The following is a 17160-nucleotide window of genomic DNA, read 5'->3' as shown; positions in this document are numbered from 1 at the left end:
GATGAGGTATTTTGTCTCTGCAGAGAGGAGACGTTTAATTGGATAAACTTAAGGGAAGAAAATCTAAAACTGAACCATGATTTTTTAATATATCCAACAAATAAATTGAGAATTACGTTGGAAAGATAACAACTCCCTCCAATGTCTCACTACTACGATATCATTCATAAATCAAACGCATTATGTCTCTGCAACCCCCGAACGAGACGCTGTATAGAAATGTCTCCATCTCTTCGCTCTCCTGATGGCAGCAACGCATCCATGAACATGAGTGGAATAAACTGCCATTAAATCCCTCGGCTTTCTAGTTATAACGGTTAATTTTGTTCCCTGTCGATCGTGCGCCGTCCTTCAGCGCTTTTCCACCCTGAGTAATTGGAGAGAGTGTTGGCGGGGGCGGACGGCTGCGCTGCCAGCAGCCACCGCTCTGTATCGAGTTGTGTAAAGAGCTGAGCTCCAGCCAAACAAACACTGAACTGTGGCTCTGCCCTTGGCATTCAGTCAGTGCTCTCATTATTTCTCCCTGTAGCTTTCCCTGCCTTCCTTCTCACAGCAGTTGGTCCGGGTTTCCAAAGTGGTGTCCTCTAGGACGGGTGCAGGGGGTCTACGGTGAAACAAAGAGGAGTCGAAACTCTGTGGCATCTTACCTTTGATGTGTCGCTATAGGAGGGTTCTTCCTACAGATAGACTCCTGAAATCCATTGAGAGGAAAAAGCCGAATTGCTCGTCCAAAAATCACAACTCTTCACCAGTGTTGTGTCTTTAAAGAGAGAGTCATACAAAGACAAATGACTCATTTTACCCTCAGATTTCTAATTCAGCTTTTAGAGAGGTCTGCTAGTTTGGTGTATGGGAAAAAAGCTTTTAGGGTAGCAAGGATTTTGGTTGCAGCTTTGCAGTTGGCAAATGGGAAAAATTGGCGTCGAAAATTGTGTTTTTTAAAGCAAATGGCACAAGAGAGTCAAGGGAAATTCAATGCACCATCATCCTGACTCCTATTAAGACCTTAAAAAGGGGACTTATTACAAAAGTTTGTTTCCTTTGTGACTCCTTGATTGCATCGGTTAGTTTGAATGTCCTCAGTGGTGTTTTCCTCTCTGTGTTGCAGTCATGCGGAGGAACCCCTTCGTGGTGGAGGGCTGCTGTCGGAAAGGATCCCGCAACGCCCTGCAGGAGCTCTACAACCCCACCCAGGTAGGAGGCATGCATCTCACTGTTTTGACCTTCATCTCTTTATCCTATCTGCACTCTGCTCCTCTCCCAGCTGTCAGAGGCTGAGGCTTCGACCCCAGCATCAGATATCCTGTGGACACTTTTGACAGCCATGTGACTCTCAGCCTCATTGAGCATCCTATGGAAACTCAAGTGGATAGCATTAGCATTAATAGCTGTCCATCGTCCAACTGTGGTCTGGAAATGAGGCGATAAAACTGCCTTCCAGGAATGAAAACGGTCGCAAGACGACAGAGTTTTTGCCAATTTAAGTAAACACCTTCTGCGAGAACAGAGCAGAGAAAGAGAAAGCTACTCAAACAAAGTGTTCGGCGTCAGCAGCTGGTAATCCTCTCTTGTCTCGGTGAGTAGCAGGACTATTATTGCACTGTCACAGCCTCACCTTAGCTCTCCACCATCTACAGTCATGAGATGAGAAACATGACACCTGCTGTGACTACGTGACTGCCGGCATGAAACAGGCTGCTTTCTTAATGGCATTTCTGATTAATTGGGCGGTTTACAGTGAGGAGAGATGGGGAGGAGGGGACAGAGGTTGCTATTAAGAGGCTCTATTATACTTTTGGGGGTATCCCTTTCCTGTAGTGTGTCATATATGTTTGAGTGCATGTAAATGGTCTCCAAACGCCTCCATTGGACTCCTTTGTGTACTTCTGGAACATCTCAAAATCACTTTGTTATACTTGCGATTCTATTGGCTCGAGCTCCAACACATGATAGGCTAAGGGGCGGGACATCTCTAAGCGGTTGACCAATCACAACCGAGCAGTATTTTTTGGTTTCACACAATCCAACAAACCTTGCCTATTCTTTGTTAATTACTGCCGACTACTTTTCAAAGCATATGATGCATTTTAGGATGATTTCCCACCCACCTGGCAGCCAGTATTTTTAAGGGTAGAAAGAGCTTTGTTGGCCGGCCAATCACCTCACTTGCAGCTGCCAAAAAAGGATTGCATTCACAAGCTGTATTGGGAGGAAATTACATTTGGAAGGCCAACGTCAGAGGATGTAAAAGGATAATGCTGACCAGTAATTGGTACCCTTTATACTCCTGTGTGATTAAAAAGGACATATAATGCTAATTTTCAGGTTCGTATTTGTATTTAGTGCCCCTGCTGTCACATGTTTCCATGCTTTATTGTTCAAAAAGTTGCTTATTTTTCTAATTTTATCGAACTGGAGGGTTTTTGTATTAAAGTGAGCGGCGTGCAGAAATATGTTATTCAGATTTTTAAGTATTCCCACTGAAGCATTAGTGGCCAGTTTATCTGACAGGTTGTAAGCAAGCCAGCAGTTTTAGCAGATAAAGTAATGCAGCTTCTATTTGGAGGTAAAATCAACAAAAAAAAGACACCTGTAATGTGTTTAATAATGGCTCATTTGACAAGAAAAATGAGGTCGATCAGAGTTGAACCAGACTCTTTCTTTCCAACTTTTCTCACGTCTGACAGCTTGTGCTCTAACTTTAGCAACAGTGCCTAATCTCAATGCATACCTTGGGGAGTACGTTGCTTTTACAGTCAACAGAACTACAAAGAGCTCAAACTACAAGCTTTAAAGCTGCAAGTTGTTCCAAAAAGAAGTTTCTGTTTATCTTAGACCTCCAGGTGTCCTTGAATGCACCATGAGTATTCTAAACAGTTCCCTGCCTCCCGCGGTAATGTAATTCTGAGAAATAGCAAAAGGTCCTAAAATGTTGGCTGTGATGGATTACCAATCTGGAGCGAGTGGACTGAAACCTGCGACGACAGGAGAGGAATTTAACAACGTAGAGCTGGCGAGGATGAGGAGCAAACACAAGATGTGCTTCATCATGCAACACCACCAACAATGGAGATCTGGCAGGAAAGCCCGTTCGTGTGTTCCTGCAGAAGCTGTGGAACAATGCGTTCCTCTCTCTGCAGAGGAGAGAGGGGGACGCTGCTGGGGGTGATGCTATCCCAGTGATGGATTGGATACGTTCTGCTCCTCCTCTCTTCTCCCATCACCTCCTCACTATCTATCTCCCGCTGTCTGCAGCTCACCCCCTGTCGTCTCTCTCCTCACACCTCCAGCTGTCCTTCATCCCCTCTCCTCTGCCTCCTTTCACCCTCCAGCTTCCTCACATTTAGCTCCTCTTTCCCTCTGTTGGACATCTATCACTGTGCACCTCTTTAAACACACACACACACACACACACACACACACACACACACACACACACACACACACACACACACACACACACACACACACACACACACACACACACACACACACACACACACACACAGGGGGGCTTTAAGTGGTTTTCTGGACGGCTCAGATTAAACCGGGTGCACATGGACTCCCCTTCTTTCTTTTTTTTGGGAGGGTTTTTCCACACGTTCTCACTCATGTGAAGTCCCATTGATATGTTTCTGTGTGCATAAGGGGGTGTTACTGCAGCTAGAGTAAACTGTACGAGGGTGTATAGGGTCAGCGGTCGAGAGAGAGATGTCACTGTGTGTGTTTGTGTGTGTGTGTGTGTGTGTGTGTGTGTCTTTGTGAGAAGGAATTTGAAATGTAGACCCTTGGGACATTTTTGACTAATTTTTGCCAACTCAGTTTTAGGGTAAGGGTTAAACTAATCATTCTTCTTCTTGTTCTTCTTCATCTTCCTCTTCTTCCTATTCTTCTTCTTCCTCCAATTTAATTCTTCTTAGTCAGGAACTCATTTTCTAGATTATTCTGACACCATATAATGCCAGGTTTCTGCCCCCCGTGATTCAAATCAGCTTCTTGATTGAATGAGTTCAAGCAAGTAGATTTCAAACACAGAAAACATGACCTCCTTGATGCAGATGATAAGTAAACAAACAATAGGTATCTGGATGTATATGCACACGTGTTATCACATCAGAGGTGGTCTGGCTCACCTTGTCCTTGAATCTGTAGAAGTGTTTCATACAGTGTCATCACATTCAGAGGAGAAAACCCTTTCTTTGTAAAGGTAAAAGAAGCAGAGCTCATAGCAAAGCATCACGTCCAAGTCCTCCAGCTCAACTTAACTTAGTTCGTACTGTTTAAAAAGTCCTGCATTGAATTAATAGTCAGGTCTTCATTGAAGGCTAAAGGTACATTATGCAGGGCAGAGGCGAGCTTCTACATATACATAAGTTTAAGTTTGCTCTTCCTTCAGCGCTCCACTAGACTCAGGGCACCGGTTTCATTAATCACGATTAAAATCAAAGGGAGGGATTTGCCAAAATACCTCCAGAGGGAATGATTTCACGAGGCCACACACAGATATCATCTAAATACAGGGAAGGAAACTAGTAATAATCTGTCTCCTCCTCATGGAAATGTTTTTTCTTGTTTCTCCTGGAGGCATGCAGACCCCGTTATTACCGAGCCACAGCTGAATGTTGATTCAGAGATGGGAAACTAGGCTGGTGAGAATCATGGACAGATATGGGTTTGGAACTGTGGAGAATGACTAAATCGACACGAATGAAGTGTCCTTGTAGTGTGTGTGTGTGTGTGTGTGTGTGGTAAGATTTGACAGAAACCAGAAACCCTTTATCCGCCCCGCAGCGGGGAAATGTCAAAGGAGAATGAGTAGAGTTACATATTAAGTAAAAAGGCAAGCACATGTTAATTGATAGGATCAGGAGTTTATGCTCCCCCTTTTCCTCGTACATTTTGCCCACATAAATAGTCTGCTTGTGTTCATATTCATCCATCCCTATATGGTTTCTAATTGAAAATATGAAGAATGAGGTGGAGAGAATCCAGGTTTGTGAACAGACACCATTTCTGAGATGTGTCAGGAAGTTGTCAGGACGAAACCACAATCAGAAGTATGCACACTATACACTTGACGTAGCCTGGAGCTGTTTACCACACTCGTCGGCTACAAATCAGTCCTGGCAGATTTTGGACCCTCTCTCTTCAGAGTGATCACACAGCACCATGGCAACGAGCATTTCATCTGATGAGGATGAGTGCTTGTTCAATTGTAATGTATTTAAAGGGGCCCTATTGTGCTCATTTTTTAGGATTATCTTTGTATGTAGTGTCTCTCCTGGGACATGTCTCCATGCTTTAATGTACAAAAAGCTCTTTATTTTTCTCATACTGCCTGTGCTGCAGCATCTCTTTTCACCCTGTCAGTCAAATTATGAAAAAAATTCAAATTCTGAAGGAAAAACAAGGAAGTTTTGAAAAAGTCAAGTAAAAAAAAATCTAATTCTGAGATAAAAGTAAATATTCTGAAAAATAGTCAAATTGTAAAAAGAAAACTAAATAATGAGACAGAAGTGAACATTTTGTTCAGGTTCATATTTGTTTAGAGGACACTACAGGAAAGGGAAAACCCCCAATAGGGACCCTTAAAGTTTCTTCCAAGCAATGATTCCTGCTGAAAGGTTCTGGGGTTTTGTGTTTGGTAGAGTCCTCCTCTCTCCACTGCTTATCTGCGTTTGGGTTGCCTTATGGTTAAACAAAAAGCCCACACATGCTTCTCCACAGCCGCCTCCTCCAACTCTTTTTAAGGGATTTCAAAGCAAAGGCAGGTGGATTCCCTCCCACGTGCTCTGGTTGTGTCCTGGGGTCTCCTCCCGCGCACACATGCCATACAAACTGAATAATAAGGGACGCTGCTGTGAAAAAAGATGTGAATAAAACACATTTTAGCCTCTAGCCTTCTTTCAGCCACAGAACTCATGATTATTTGGACAAAAAGGAAGATTGATTATTAAACTGAGAGACTTTTGGGCTGTTTTTCGTCGTCCAAATGCTATAACTTGGATGGAACTTTGATTGCGATAAAGACAACCATATTATGTGTGAGTGGTATTTTAGTGTTTCATAAATGAATGGATTCAGCGAAGGGTGGAAAGTGTCTGCATGTGTCTGTGCCACAAGATAATACTTGTCTTGGTTGTTATACCAGTTGCGATATCCTGCTTAGTTGTGTGTGTGTGGGTGTGGGTGTGTGTGGGTGTGTGGGTGTGTGGGTGTGTGGATGTGTGTTTTCTCATGCTTCCCCTCCGGTCCTCCCTGGATTTGGCACCCTGGGCCAGATTATGCAGGAACACAGCTTCAGACACTGGCATCGACTTGAAAGAAACGTGGCACCTTTCACCCACAGCAAAGACGCCATAGAAGCTGTCTGAGTGCTGCTCTGTAAAACCATCAGACCATAGTTGAGCGTGTGTGTGTGTGTGTGTGTGTGGGAAGCTGGATAAGTCATTCAGGGTTGAAAGACAAAGGGATTTAGAGGCGGAGGCTTCACTCTTTTTGTCTCTGTATCTCTGGAGGCTGCATGTGAGCATCGCTGCAGAAAGGAGGAGAGACAAAGGGGTTTAGAGAGGTTTTGTTCTCCGAGAAAATAAACTGCGTAGAGCAAAGAGAGAGATTTTCCTGAAGATCAGCGGGGAAATTGTTTTATGATCTTGACATAACGAGCTTGTTTTTTCTTAAGATCGACAAATTGTTCCATTGTGGCAGACACAAGAACACAATGCTAAAGTCCTGTGATGATTCAGCCCTGGTTGCACATTACCCTGTCTCTTTTCCAAGGAATCATCATGCTCCTTCTTGTCTTGAATAATAACCACAGAAAGAAAGCCCAGATAGGTGTTGGTTGGAACACTTGTGTGTCAAAAGGAGAAGTTATTGTAGGTTAAACTAAATAGTTAAGTAGCTGGGAGAGTGTTGTACCTGTCCTATTCCCTATGCACAGGTATTTAAGGTGTGTGTTGCCACCGGATCAGTTGTGTCCAATCCCGGAAGGGCAAATCCCCGGGAGTTAAAACACCACAGATGTTTTAGTTTGAGGCTAATGCTCCTACAAAGATAATATACTCTGAGATTAAAGTGTCAGGCCCCCGCTGTGACACGGAAAACGCCGGAGGAAATGTTTGTTTACCTTTATTTATCCGGGGGAAGCTACTGGGAACACATGCCCTGCTTCACATTCATGCAGCTCTGCGAAGTCATACCTGGAAAAAGCTCCACCACAAAACATCTACTGAGGAGGGGTCTCTCTGCACGTGTTCATTAAAGGCATCTCATTTACACATAAAGTCAACAGTAGGAAAATAATGGGAGAAATAAATAGATGTGGAAACTTCTGAAGCAATGGAGACGAAACTCAGAGAGAGACGCTGGAGAGCAGGAGCTTGATGGCAAAACACTGTTGGGTTTACTCAGAGTTACGGCCTGGAGAATTGACAAGACATTTACTGTAGATATGTCACTGCCAAACCAATTCTGAAGATCTAGACAATAGGTTTTAACTAGTTCTGAATGGATAATCAACATTCTTCAAACGTCAGACTAAACAAGCTCGGACAATACGTGCAACTTAAACTGTCGTCTAGCTCACAGATAAGGTGTTTACCGGAGCATAGTGGGCCAGATAAACTGGCGCCAGCTGTCCCTAAACAATAAAGCCAATCTTAGGTCAGCGTGAGCTCGCACCCACTGTGGGAACAACAAGGCTTCGGAAGCCCAGGCTGCCCCTCCTTAATGAAGATAACAGCACCTGCAAGGCCGTAGAGCCAGGTCAGAGGAGGACAGAGAGAAGAGATGCAAATGAGCTAAAGATTTACAAGCTTACACAAAATATTCCCTCACAGTTAGTATAGGCCAGAAGCACCCAAGCTAAAAGACTTCCAACAAACTAGAAGAGAGAGAATAAATCCTGAGTGCAGACGATTAAAAATGTGGTTAAAAAAAACAGTTGTTTTTTGGACCATTCGATCAGGAGGTGTGAGTTTGTCCAGCCTCTTTAAAAATCAGCTTTTCTTTTACTCTCTCCAAAGCCAACAACGGGTAATCATTTAATAACCCCCGCTCTATTTCCCTTTCAGTAAAAGTCAGATAAAACGAAGCCAGTGCGCCACATAAAAGGAACACGGTGGGATAGTGAATATTATCTCCCCCGGGCTCTTTAGAGACGGTTTTGTGTAAAAGCTGAGTGAATACCTGAGGCCTGAGCGGGGCCGAGAGGAGCCGTTAACAGACCGTTTCACAAGAATTTCACGAGCAGGTGTTAATGGAAAGTTTTGAGTGCCTCGTGACGGTCTGCGAGACAAGAAGCTCCGGATCTTTTTGCTGGAAAAGACGTTTTTTGCAGAAACATTTCTTCTGGTGATTGGGTCGAGCTCGTTAAGAACATTAAGAATCGTTTAGTCTGTTTCCCTCTATTGGTTTGTCTGTGGTTTGGAAGAGTCAGCAGAAATGTTATTCCCTTTAGTCTTTATGTCACATTATCTTGGCGAGATGCTGCAGCTGAGAGCAGGAAATGGTTTTTAAAAACTCCTCTTTGAATCATCCTGTCCTTGACGTCTTGTGATTATTTTTTTAACCACCTGGCCAAGTCGCCTCTGAATTGGAGACAGGTGTGTCCTTGAATACGGACTTTGTTTATTCTCAATGGAGTATTGGACGTATTTTTGAAAGCAAGGGACTTGTTTTATTTAGTTTGAGAGAAAAAGGGACATTGTGTTTGATTTCTTTATTTATTTCTTAGATTTTTGTATATTTTTCTTGTTTATTGGATTAGGTTTGGGCGGAGGTGGTTTATTCTTCTCATGTTTTTTAGGATTTTGTGTAAGCTAAAATAAAGACATCCTCAAAGGATAGTGCTTTATTAAATATATGTATTATGTAAACATGTAAATAAAATGTAAAACTGCTTTTTTTCATAATAAAAGAGAAAAAAATGCATCATCCGTAAAGGAACGTTTAAAACCTCCTCAGGATGCAGATTATGATTAAAAATTATACAAATGAATGGTTTGAGCACACCCTACAGCTGACCGTGCATACACACATCCTGCAGTTGTGTGGTCACAACCTGAGCAAAGCATCATGGGAAACGCTAATCTGCTGTGAGGACTTTTCTTTACTTACTTAATTAGCACATGTGCTGCACATATCAGATCTGTGTGTGTGTGTGTGTGTGTGTGTGTGTGTGTGTGTGTGTGTGTGTGTGTGTGTGTGTGTGTGTGTGTGTGTGTGTGTGTGTGTGTGTGTGTGTGTGTGTGTGTGTGTGTGTGTGTAAGTCTCAAAGAGAATAAGTGGGGGTGTAATTATAGCACCACAGACATCATAATGACAAACTGCTCGACTTTCCCTTAGAGGAATCAAAGTTTGTCTTTCCTCTCGACAGCGTAGCCCCCACCCCCCGGGCCGCCGCATTCCATGTTCTACCCCCTGGGGAACAAAAAAACAGGAGAGAAGAAAGTGAAATTAGGTTTCCACTTATCTCTCTGCGGCTCTGTGATCTGTTAACAAACCTGCATCTGGAGAGGCTGCAGGTTGGTGGCCTCACATGGCAGGGAAAGAGGGTTTAAAGGGGCCCAGTATGTTTAGTTTTTGGGGGGCGGGGGGGGCTCCTGTGCTGGTCCCACTCCTGATAAATGACATTATGGAGCGTTAATGTGCCGTGGCCTCGGTGGAGAGGATGGATCTGCCCCATAAACTGTCAGCATTGTCACAGATTTATAGAGGCCCTCTGCCTTGTTGGCTTTTTCAGAGATCCAGGTGAAGCATTACTGTGTGTGTGTGTGTGTGTGTGTGTGTGTGTGTGTGTGTGTGTGTGTGTGTGTGTGTGTGTGTGTGTGTGTGTGTGTGTGTGTGCGTGTGCGTGTGCGAGATACACTGGCAGCTTTATCCCTGCCTGCTCTCAATGAATGCCCGTCTGTAAGCAGTGAGTGTTAGTGAGACGGACGGCCTTTAGTGCTCAGTCTGTGTGTGTGTGTGTGTGTGTGTGAGAAAGAGAGAGGTGCTTTACGATGAAACCTATTGATTTTTGTTGAGATGACTTCACAGCTAGCAAGATGAGAGATAAGCTGAAGTACAAACACGAGATAAGGGGGGGAAAAAATCGTTCCTGCAACATTACCGAGCAAAGTGAGGAGAGTCTGCGGCTCTGGATTCAATTCAGAAGTTTAAATCGTCTATATTTGCACCAGGCAGGAACGCCTTATAGAATATAAACAGGACTGCACAATTACTTAAGGAAATATGTTCATAACAATATCGACTGCTGCTGCGGGGGGGGGGGGTGAACTGCAACGGGAAGCTGTTCTTTAGGCTCAAAACAAAGTGCTGTGATGTTGCGCAGAATCCCCGAGGCGGCACGTCCCGACACGCATCTCATTCTCTCCGAGACGCTGTTCAGAACATATTGCTGAAGTTCTGAGGGATAAATAACGAGCAGGCTGCATTTAAATATGTATGGTAATTCAACGTGCATGAGATAACATCCTCAGGATATATCTCAGTGTGAGTTCTGGTCCCTTAAAGCCCCTCGAGTCTCAAATTCTTGTCATTTTGTACAAGTAAATATTTGCTGCTGACCCCGAGTGACCCCGATCCCTCCCCTTGCATCTCAGTGTGAACAGACCCCATGTGCCCTGTAGAGGTTTGCATAATAATGTACTAATAATAGTAAAGATTTGAACGAGGACAGACCGGTGCAGTCAGGAATATCGACGGCTGGATGTACTGGAGTGGATCGAGGAGTTTGGATCGTAGAGGACTCTTAAATCCAGGGGAGATGAAGGCATGGATGAGGGGGTCGGCAGCAGAGAGAAAAGAGTGATGGGTGGAGGTTTAAGTTTAGCTTCATACTCTCAAATGAAATGTATAGTCTACCCACATGTGTAGGAAGTACTGAGATATTACACCTAACAAAATAAAAGGTATATTGCCTGCTATGCATCTCACAGTAAGCCATGCGTTTACAAAATACTGAAACGGATTTGACTTTGTATTGACAATCAAAGCAAAGTAAGTTACTAAGGGAAATACTCCTTAAAAACCTGTGCTAAAGTACAATACCAATAGCTGACTAAACATTTGTGTGTCAGTATTTGCCAAGATGAAGAGTACTCATATGCTGGAATCATCCATCAGGGTTTTATCTAAACCGGGTAGCAGGGTCTCTGCTCCCTCTTACTGTCGGTGTGCGCCCTCAAACCAAAATGTAGATTTTCCCCGTAAAATGTTGAAGTGTTGCCAGAAAACAATACCTCTGTGGGTCAGAAAGGGTTCAATGAGTCCAGAGATATGGAGATGGGGTCAGATGTCTGGTCAGACGGCAGAGACAGCTTACGGAGGATAAAGAGGGGATGGATATCCGGTGGGTCTGCCTGGGGAGTGGCAGGCAGCAGGCTGACACTGAGACTGAGATTTCTGATCCTTTCTTTCACTCTCCTTTTTTCTGGAGAGGAAGTAAAGGAACCGAGCTCTGGGCTTATTTGTTGTTGGAGGTGCGATATATGACTCAGCAGCTTTAAGACATGAAGACACTGTTATTTCACCAGAAAGTGGGCGGGGCTTAATTTTGGCGGGGTGTGATGTTAGCGCCTCATGCTGTATTTTTTTTACTTTAGAAAAAGAAAAATTGCAGCAAAAAGTTCATTTTGATGCCCACGGGGATGAGAGGGTTTTCCCCACTTAATAACCTTATTTCCTTCCTCTTGGTGTGTGTGTGTGTGTGTGTGTGTGTGTGTGTGTGTGTGTGTGTGTGTGTGTGTGTGTGTGTGTGTGTGTGTGTGTGTGTGTGTGTGTGTGTGTGTGTGTGTGTGTGTGTCCCAGCTCCCTTCCTCCTCCATCTCCTCCCTCTGCACTCGTCAGCAGATCAGGACAAAGCCTTTTATTACCGCTGTTATTCTCAGATCATATTTCAAAACTCGTGACAACTTTCAATGAGAATCAAGCAGCCTTGGCGAGGAAGTGAACGGTTGAAATATGGAAAACACAATCTCCACGTTCCCCTTAGTTTCTCACACGTTTCAACAACAAATGTGCAGCGACAGGAAGAGGAGCGCTGTGGTGAATGCACGATGGGATCGAATCAAACTCCTTCTGAAGATAAGGAAGCACAGACTTTTCCTTTATGCATATACTCTGATCATGATGTCTATGTGGAGATTACGTTAAGAGGCATCCGTAGGGTTTCCCTTTGCATTTCCCCCACTTTTAAATGGATAAGGGAAACATCGTATTCATTTCATTGGACATTCACAGCTTTTTGATCCATAATGAAAATAACAGATATATTTGAGTTGCAGCCTGATTCATTAAATATTATTTTCATAACTATAAGATATTAATGTGATGGACACCTGTTTTATGAATGGATGAATGACCTCCAAAAGAAAGTCGTGTGTTTTTGGGATAGATGGCAGAAGGCCTGAAGTTTTCCGACCACATTATTTGACGCATTATTTTATGCACATTATTTAGTCCCCTTATTTTGACGATTGCCTCGTCACAATTTGGGGTTTTCCATTTTTGGATTCATCTGTTTTCTCTGTAAAGTCACCCGGAGTTTATTTGTCTTAGTTAATCCTATTTTTCAAGGGGGGCTAAACTCTTGGATTGATCCACTTCACAAAAAACCAAGAAAAACAAATAATAAAAGTGAGACAAATGTAGAAAGTTCATTTAGAAGCGGAGAAAGTAAAACATCATGTATTAATACAACGCACCGTCTTTAAACAATAAACTAAATATCTTTGCATGCTTTTGGAAATGCGTGTCGGACACACGTCTTATCTAATATACAATAGTACTGTTTTATTTGAAGCCGCTTAGTACTTTTAAAGTTGTGCATTTGTACTTTTGCACGCTCTTATTCAACGCTGACCCGCGACTATGCGTCCACAGGGGGTTTAAAGGGTCAATGTGGAAGAAATGAGCAAGTTATGGGATCTGCTTTCCCATGGGAAAGGCTTGACATGGCCAAGAGGTCAGTGATCCCTCTCAGACTGCATCCACTTATCTTCTCCTTCATCTCCTCCTCTCTCTCTCATCTCTTTGGAATTTAAGTTATATTTTTTTATGTTCTTTATTTAGAATGTATTAGATATTATAATTGAATTTATTTTTTAATTTAAATTGCACAAATGCTAAATTTCTTAAATGTTGTATTTATTTATTTTTAATTCATATTATTATTATTAGTTAATTTTACAGATGAATTTTCAAACACTGCATCCACTTATCGCCTCCTTCATCTCCTCCTCTCATCTTTCTACCCTCTCATGGACCAGAGAGTCGACCAAGATGCTCGGATAAAGTAGAAAGTAATCCTGTGAAGAAGGAGAGAGATAAGGAGGAAGGAACAGTAAGAGATGACACGATTCCCCCGCTTGTTTCTTTCTCCCGTGCTAATTACAGTGTTTGTCCTCCTTTGGGACAGACGGCTGCACACTCACTGCGACGTTCAGAGCGGGAAGAAAGAGAAGAGCGTTTCATCAACAAAGAGCTTCTTCTTCTCTGCTGTTACGCCTTGTTTGGTTTTGATGTGTTGGCGTGAGAATGAATAGAAGAGGAGAGAGCACACAAAGAGAGGAAGCGGAAAGGGAGCAGAGATGTTCAAAATCAATCATGCCTTGTCAATTTAAAATTCCCTCCTAATTCCTTTCAGGGATTTCATGACAGGGAAGATGAAGGATTGAAAGAATAGATGAGGTGAAAAGAGATAAAAGTATGGAGTTGGGAAGTTTTCATTTTTCCAATCAATCACAAAGAGTGGATTTTGAATCCTGCACCAACTGGATAGTAAACTCATAGAGTTTACTATCATGTGGAATATAGACTGTGAGCACAATAAGATCCAAATGTTGTTTGAAAAGGCAGTTATTTGGCAAGATACATACAGGTGCAATCCAAATGATTTAACCCCCACTGCACATTAGGTTGATTTGCAAAATGTATCTCCATGACAAGCATCTTCAGTACTTGGTAGAGCCTCCTTTTGCTGTTCTGACCTGCTGCAAACGTGAAGCATAGCCAGACGCCAGCTTCTGACGCCTTCTTCAAATCCCACCAGAGTGAAACCAAGCCTCGGTGGACTTGGAGGTATGCATGGGATCATTGTCCTGTTGGAAGGTCAAAGCTTTAGCTTCCTCACGAACGGCAAGATGTTTTCCCTCTAAGATTTCCTCATACTCAATCGAGCTTTCCACACGCTGCAGGTTTCCAGTGCCACAGGCAGCAGAGCAGCCCTGGGAGCATCACTGTAGGCAGGGTGTTACTGCTGATCCATGCTGTATTGTTTTCACCCAAGTTAACATCCCGCTGTGACTGGATCATAAATATATGATCTGTCGTGCAGAAATCATGCTTTTTCTTGCGCTCACATGGGTTATTTTCGTGCAGTGCAGAGATCCATATGCTCAGGGAACGGGTTGTTAGGATCTTCCGGGAACAAGATTGACATTTTTATGTGCAGAGGGTATTTAGTTGGAAGCAAAATCCATATGTACAGGAAGTTATTATCTAGTAATGGGATCGGGTTATTCAAAAGTCACCCGTTTTGCTCAGGAATGAAAAATAACTCTGGGTTGAATCAACAGAGTACAGCTAGTGTTTTATTTAGCTTCAGCAAAGGTTTCAGGACTTTAATTCAACTGCATTTATTTGACTGCTTTGGTTACTTTGCATATTTGGATTATCAATGCAAAATATAAATCAACTTCTAAATTGTATCGTGTTTTATTATAGCTTAATCTACCGAGTATTACATCAAGTTATTCAAATAAACCCCGATCTTTGAAGTGATGAACACATCAATGCACCAATAATTTAATGCGATCATTCTAAATATATAGAAGTCTGTTTTGACACTAAAAGTTATACTTAAATACATTTTGAATTCAGGACTTTTTACACAGTTTCACTAAAGAAAAGATACAAAATAAAGATATACATACCGTACTGTACCTGATACATTTATTCTATGTAATATTCCATACCTTTCACAGTTATATATAATACCCTCCTTTATATTTTGTTTTTGTTTATATTTTTTACTTTCTTTTTAAATGCTATTTTATTTTAATTACATTGCCTTGTTATTTCGCCGCTGCTGCAATGAAAAGAAATCCCAAATTGGGATGAATAAAGTACTTCTATCCATCACAGAACCATAAAACAATGAGACGTGAACAGTAATACAACTAAAACTACACAAAATAAAAAGCCACATTTAAAAAGATAGGTCTTTAATTGACTTTAAAAAAATCCAATGGAGTTTGCTCTTTTAAGATCCAACGGGAATAAAGAAAGCTGCCTCCCCAGATTTGAAATGTAAACGTTAATGATTGGTTCTTGAATATTCCTGAATGCACAGTTGGAAAACTGTTCCTCCTTAACTCTTCACCCATTGATTGTATTTTTCTGGAAATAAAGACAGAGAGCCTCGACCTCTGACCTGCATCACCACATGACCATCCAGAGAAGTTACAGATCTCTAAAATATCTCCGACTCCAAGGTCATGCATTTCCTACATTACCTCCTAATGACTGCTTCTGTCTGTTTCCACCGGAGGAAACATGTATAGAAGATTGATGTTCCTCTCACAAGTCGTGGCTGTGCAGACGATGAATCGCCCGCTTTGTTGGAGAGCGACTTCAAAGAGGAGTCCACATACACCTCTTTAGTCGAGCTGTCTTCGTGAGTCGTTATTTCAGGACGTCATGACAGCTTGGAGCCGTGAAAGGCCACACTTGGGAAAGAGCGGTAGATGCAGATCACAGCACCATCAATTTATATTTAGTGAGGAATCCGGGGGAATGGCCCTGGAGGGGAGTTCACACCCGGAGGAAAAATAATCAAGAGGCATACGAAAACATTCCTGACTCTTTTAAATTCCTCCCCAGCCTCCTCCTCCTCTCACCTGACATGGTCCACTTCATCACAAGCATCTGAGATGAATGATTGCTGACTGGATTTGAACACTCCATATCTGTAATACTCTCCCATGGCGTTATCGTCGTCCGTACCGATGGACTAATCTCCATCATAGTCTGTGGAGCGACTCGGGTAGGAGTCTCAAAAAGACAAGAGTCTGATAATAAACGCTGAGATTAATGACTCTATCTCTTTATCACCCCCCCTCTTTCTCCTTTGGTTCACTTTCATTCATTTTAGAGTGCTTTATTGGCACAGGAAGACGGTCATTTCACTAATAAAAAGGAAGTTGTAGCAGCAACATGTGGGGAAAGGTGTAGGGAGGAGAAGTGCTTTATTGTATTCAAACGAAAATCATAAATTACATAGAAAGACAAAAACTGGGAAGAGATTCAACACTGTGCACATAGCCTTTAAGATAAGAGCAACACGTGTACAGGTGTTACAACAACTTTGCAGGATGTATTTGACCACTACCTCACAAGATATCCTTTTGAAGCCAAAACTACTACGACAGTATACTGTTTGTATATGTTTCTGTCCATTCAGACCCTATTATTATGAATATTCTATAGTGTGTAGATACTATTCTTAATACATGTCTTTTATTCTAAAAATATGTATATTTTGTGCAAATGTCTTTAGTTTTATTTGTATTTTATTACATTTTGAAGACCTTTTGTAATTCTTGCACATTGAAAAAACTGAAACGTTGACTTCAGGTTAGTTGAAAGCAATACAATGAAGTTGAACCCAATAAAACATATAATTAAATCTTCCCACTAACCTAATACAGTTATCTGATCTCTAGTAACGAGCTTCTGATTAGTCAGTGTCTGAATCAGGAGTCATATTTCCCCAATAGATCTTCAAATCCAGATACTTACTGAAGCCATTTTGTTTAAATTCTCCCACTTTCTCCTCCTCCTCTCCAACAGCCGGAGTTGTCTGGAGCCGCTGTCCTCCACCAGACTCGGAGGGATCAGGTGGTTGATTCCTGTCGAGCCTACAGCGCATCCAGCCGTAAGCGAAGAGTCCTGACCCCCGCAGACCTCAAGCACCTGGTGGTGGACGAGGACCACGAGCTCATCTACTGCTACGTCCCCAAGGTGGCCTGTACCAACTGGAAGCGCGTCATGATGGTGCTCACGGGTCGGGGAAAATACAGGTGGGTCATCAGTCCAGACTAAATCTAAAGGCCTTGGAGAGTCCCTGGACAGTTCATTCTCTTCTAAATGTCA

At 42.5% G+C, this 17160-nt stretch overlaps 1 protein-coding gene across 1 annotated transcript in view; it reads left to right on the top strand.

The window, feature by feature from the left end:
• chst11 (carbohydrate (chondroitin 4) sulfotransferase 11) overlaps window positions 1-17160 on the top strand; it is a 68181-nt gene that overhangs the window by 44590 nt on the left and 6431 nt on the right. Inside the window, exons 2-3 of the mRNA XM_063906013.1 lie at window positions 1109-1194; window positions 16858-17087. Of these exons, the coding sequence (XP_063762083.1) occupies window positions 1109-1194; window positions 16858-17087 (316 nt within the window). The remainder of the gene's footprint in view (window positions 1-1108; window positions 1195-16857; window positions 17088-17160) is intronic.

The sequence above is a fragment of the Eleginops maclovinus genome, chromosome 17 (assembly GCF_036324505.1).
Source record: "Eleginops maclovinus isolate JMC-PN-2008 ecotype Puerto Natales chromosome 17, JC_Emac_rtc_rv5, whole genome shotgun sequence".
NCBI classification, from domain to species: Eukaryota; Metazoa; Chordata; class Actinopteri; order Perciformes; family Eleginopidae; genus Eleginops; species Eleginops maclovinus.
This window is presented reverse-complemented; position numbering and strand designations above follow the sequence as displayed.